Consider the following 5442-nt stretch of genomic DNA (forward strand, 5'->3'; position numbering starts at 1 on the left):
CTAATATTCAATTTTTAACATTTTTCCATTGTTTTTTTTTTCGTCCAACATGTTTTTAAGAAAGCAGGCGTCGGGGAACAAGGGTTGGCATTTTTAACGCATTTAGGCGTAGCCAACCTTCAGAAACGCCTACTTTTCGAACCACGCATGGGGTTCCCCCTGATGAAGACCCACTGCATAGGTTCTATTTCATTCTCATAAACTTTAATTTTTTCTAAAATAATTCTACATATATACATTGAAAAATACATTCAACAAATATTTATGTATTCAAAAAATTTTAAATTTTCATAACGTTCATTTTGTACATTTATGTGTATAGAAAAATGTACAAAATGAACATTATGAAAATTTAAAATTTGTCGAAACTCAACAATACCAGTGCCATTAGCAGCTGTAATATGCGGTGTAGTGAGAAAAATTATAAAAATATAATTTTTTATATACTAAAAAGAAAAATTAATTATGTGAACTGGAAAGCAAAAAACGAACAATGAAAATTTCAAAAGTAAAAAATATAGAATTCAAAAATGAAAAAGTTATAACCAATGTCTAGGGCTCTCATCAGGGGGGGAATACCCTGACACTGGCTTAATACAATCATAAAATCGGTTTTAATTCTTCAAATTGCTTCATAATATTCTTTAAGAAATTGAAAACAGCAAATCCGGCATTATCATCAACAACAATGTCAAAGCTTTGGAACTTCTCAAAACAGATAAAATTAAATCCATTGAGACATTTGATTTTGAAAATGTTTTCACTAGCATTCCACATAATGAGATTCTTAACATCTGTGAATTTCTTTACAACAACTTTGAACAAAGCATAAAAATGGAAAAACACGAATGGTTGAATATTGCAAAATTTTGTATTTTTCAGAACTACCTTTTTAATGGTGTTTGCTTGTATAAACAAACCACAGGAATTCCTATGGGGGGACTTTTTTTCCAAGTGCTTTTGCAAATATTTTCTTGCATTAATTTGAAAACAAAAATTTAATTACTCTTAATATTTCTGGTTTCAGACACATTGATGATTTAATAATCTTCAACTACAACAACTTTCACGAAATCAGCCAGCAAGTCTATACTAGCACATTAAATTAGAAAAAAAACACTAATCAAGCTAGCGAAAAACTCGCTAAAATAGCGCACACCTGTACAAATCTGGTCCCGTACCACAAAACAGCTATGGATATTTAAGCGAGTAATTTTTACTTTGTAGCCAGTTTGTTCTACCTTTCCGATTTTGATTTACTAATTTTTTTTGAAATGATCTAATCAAATACACTGCTCAAAACAAATAGGGGAGCAAGCAAAAAAGTGAAGAAAACCGTGCGAGACAGCCACGTATTGGCATACTGGATAGTACACCGCGTATCAATGCGCAATACAGAAAAAAGACGTAAAAAAATTTGGAATTAAGCTTTAATTCTTTGAAAATATGGAAAAAACATGAAAAGATGCTTTAGGGCAACAATTTGGTTACATGTAAACGATAAAAAAAAGTATTGTTTAGACATGATGCATGAGTTTTAATACGGCGTGTGGTCTCCTCGAACAACTAAGACTGCTGCACACCTGTTTGCCATGGATGCGATGAGGTTATCGATCAAACTTTGGGGAATACTGTTCCACTCCTCAAGAAGTGCAATCTGCAAGTCTCGGACAGTAACAGGCGGCCTTGGTCGCGCAGCAATGCATCGTCCGAGCATGTCGAGCATGTCCCAAACCTGCTCGATTGGATTCAGGTCAGGAGAGCACGCTGGCCATTCCATACGCTGTATTGTTTCAGCTTCAAGCATGTTCTCCACCAGACGAGCTCTATGAGGTCGGGCATTATCATCCTGGAAAACAAAGGAATCTCCAATGGCTCCAGCGTAAGGGATGACATGAGGTCGCAGTATCTCGTCTGCATACCTTCGAGCCGTCAAAGTGCCATTCCGAATGATATGCAGGTCCGTACGTCCGCCTATGCTGATTCCACCCCATACCATCCAACCAGCTCGTCTGTATTGTGACCTTTCACGAACGAATGCGTGGTTATTTCGAGTGCCCCTGTCCCTCCATACCAGAACACGTCGGGTGTCACACTCCAGACTGAATCGGGACTCGTCTGTAATGTTGCTCCCAATCTCGATGTTCAGCAGCCCATCTTCTTCGGGCCGCACGGTGGCGTGGGGTCAACGGAATGCAGACCATTGGCCTACGTAATACCCTCCCTCATGAAGCCGATTACGTACTGTTTCGCTGGACACCCTTCGTCCTGTTGCCAAGAGCAACCGTCTTTGCAGCTGCGTAGCATTCTCTGTTCTGTTTCGACGGGCTGTTAACCGTACATACCGGTCATCGGTTGCTGTAGTGGCGCGTGGCCGACCTTGCCCTAGTCGACGTCTAACATTTCCTGTTTCTTGGAATCGATTCCACAGCCTTGCAACAACACTTCTGGCGACTCCAACAGCGTCCGCGACACTACGTTGTGTTTGCCCGGATTCCAGTCTGCCTATAACACGCCATGCCATGGATTCCGGTAAATCACGTTGTTCAGACATCCTCAAGTCACCTTGACGCAAAAAAAAAATACTGCGCAATCGAATTTCACAGTTACGGCAGTAAAACAGACGTTTCTGCAACATCCCGATTTCTGCCCTTATCTCCTTTTTCTGGTTTTTGACGTCATGAACTTTGATTTGCATATGAAGTTTCCTTCTTCCGTTTCCTGCTAGGCTTTAAATTATGGATGATTCATTTTATGTTACTTATCGGTATACATCTTTGCGTAATTTTGTTAAAACCATGTGCTCCCCTAATTGTTTTGAGCAGTGTATATTATCATTACACAAGTACAAAAAATGAGAAAAATATAGAAAAAAAATTTACCAATCGGTCAAAGTGGCCCATTCTGATAAACACTAGCAGAAATTTGTATGGGAAAAACAAAATTTTGAACGGATAATACTGGATATATATGTAAGATTCATGACAACAGAGGAGTGCAATTTAACAAACAGTTTTACATGTTTGCATCAAAAAAAATTTTGGACTGTAATCAAAAGCAAAAACTAACTAGATGCAGCAAGTAAATAAATTAAAATGTTATGTTATTTAGGTATTATATTGTAGTGTCTCACGCAGACGACCCCCCAAGAGTCGGGTCAACGACCTCGAGTGTGTCACGTGATCCCGGGTACTGGAGACGACCGTCTGGAAAACAGCAGAGCAGAGAGTCACTGCACACGAAAGCGTGAGGTTCGAAAATTTCTATGCCTGTCTTATTTTTTCATTAACCAAGATAATCATTATGTGTCGTCGTAATAAATGTTTATTCCGAAGCTGTGGCTCTGTGTAGTGACTCCGCAGTGGTGACCAGCGACGTTTAGGAACATTAACCATCAAAAAAAACTCCATCTTCATTGAAGATTTAATCTCATGCATTTTCGGAAATTTTCTTCTTTCCGAGCGTCCATTATGTCTGTGGTTAGGACGACTCGATTCTTCCCTCAAAGAGGCCCCTGAAGAACAGACCCCTCTCGCCCACGCATCATCGTCTGCTCTTCTCTTCTGGTGTGTGACCTCCTCCTCCTCTCTCTCGTCTTCTCTTCTTTTTTTTTCTCTCTCTCCCGTTGGAGCTGAGCGATGGCGGAAGAAAATGCTCAAGTTTCGAGGATTGGACTTCGATTACCTCCGGTTTGGAAATCGAATGTGCAACTATGGATTCAACAGTGCAACAGTGCTTTTCAACTCAGTGGAATCACTAACGATGACACGAAGTATGCAGCCTTGGTCTCTTCCTTGGACGGAGAATGCTTGTCTTTCGTCTCGGATCTGATATTAAATCCTCCGGCAATCAACCGCTATCAAGCCTTGTCGGATCGCCTCATAAAGGAGTTCGCCGCGACGGAACATCAAAAAGTCAAGGAACTTTTGAACGAGCTACAGCTGGGTGATCAAAAGCCAAGTCAACTGCTGCGAAAGATGAAAGAACTCTCCGGCAACAAAGTCACTGACGAGTTCTTGCGCACCTTGTGGATGCAACGCTTACCGCAAAATATTCAAGCAGTGTTATCGGTTTCCAGTGAGCCATTAGATCAACTTGCTGTCCTAGCCGACAAAGTGGCTGAAGTCACTACCCAAAATTACGTGTGTCGAATCCAGCCATCGTCGTCATCTCAAATGCAGTCGACTCCAGATCAAACCGATTCGACATCAGCCATCGAAACGCTCACCAAACAAGTGGCAGAGCTAACGGCTACGGTGAATCGACTCTCTAGAGGGAGATATCGCAGTAACTCCCAACAGCGACGAGCTAGGCGTTCAACATCTCGTTCAAGTCGAGCACGGGATATCTGCTTCTATCACAACAAGTTCGGTGAGAAAGCCCGCTACTGCCGTCAGCCATGTAAATTCCAGAAAAAAAACGACGACCTTCCATCATCGCTGGTATGATGGAATCGGGCAACAAATCCAGCAGGCTCTTCGTGATTGACAGAGTTACGGGTGATCGTTTCCTTGTTGACTCTGGCAGTGAAGTTTCTGTTATACCACCTAAAAAAAATTCGTCAGCACTACATCCAAGTTTCCATTTGTTCGCCGCAAACAACAGCAAGATTCTTGCTTATGGTTCCACGGTGAAGAAACTAGATTTAGGTCTCCGGAAACCTTTCTCCTGGACATTTCTCGTAGCTGACGTCACTTCACCAATACTTGGAGCTGATTTTCTCAGCAACTTCAACCTAATCGTTGATGTGCGAAACCGACGACTCATCGATTCGCAAACATCATTACGGGTACTCGGATCGATCAAGCCCACAACACAACCTTCCGTCACTACCATTGGAGATTCTGAATACAGTGCTATATTTCAAGAATTCCCAGATGTCTTCAACCCTTCACAGATCGGTAAAACAGTGAAACATGTGACGCGACACCATATCATCACTCGAGGACCACCGGTGGCTTCGAAGCCTCGACGTCTCAATCCAAAAATTCAACAACAGGTGAAAACCGAGTTTGAATTCCTTTTGGAACAAGGGATTATCCGGCCCTCCAAAAGCCCTTGGAGCTCTCCGTTACATATTGTGCCCAAGGCAGATGGTACTGTACGTCCTGTCGGTGATTATCGTCGTCTAAATAGTGTTACGGAATTGGATTCTTACCCGATACCCCATATTCAAGACTTTTCTCAAGAATTGCATGGTAAGTCTATTTTTTCTAGACTAGACATCTTCAAGGCATATCATCAAATTACCATTGCCGAAGAAGATATACCAAAAACCGCAATCACAACCCCTTGGGGTTTATTCGAGTATACAAGATTCTCGTAAATGCCGCTCAAACTTTTATGCGGTTCATGCATGAAGTATTACGAGGTTTATCATTCTGCTATGTATATCTTGATGACATTCTATGCTTTTCTGAAAATGCCGAAGAACACAAAATT

At 41.2% G+C, this 5442-nt stretch overlaps 1 protein-coding gene across 1 annotated transcript; it reads left to right on the plus strand.

Annotated features, from left to right (window-relative positions):
* The first annotated feature begins 3638 nt into the window (after nucleotides 1-3638).
* Nucleotides 3639-4448, plus strand: LOC149068691 (uncharacterized). The gene has a single exon (XM_089251192.1). It carries the CDS (start codon nucleotides 3639-3641, stop codon nucleotides 4446-4448), a length of 810 nt encoding a protein of 269 aa, XP_089107318.1.
* Nucleotides 4449-5442: the final 994 nt, after the last annotated feature.

Source organism: Pholcus phalangioides, unplaced genomic scaffold, assembly GCF_987345545.1.
Source record: "Pholcus phalangioides strain wild (caught in Gottingen) unplaced genomic scaffold, Ppha-v1.0 ptg000024l_1, whole genome shotgun sequence".
NCBI classification, from domain to species: Eukaryota; Metazoa; Arthropoda; class Arachnida; order Araneae; family Pholcidae; genus Pholcus; species Pholcus phalangioides.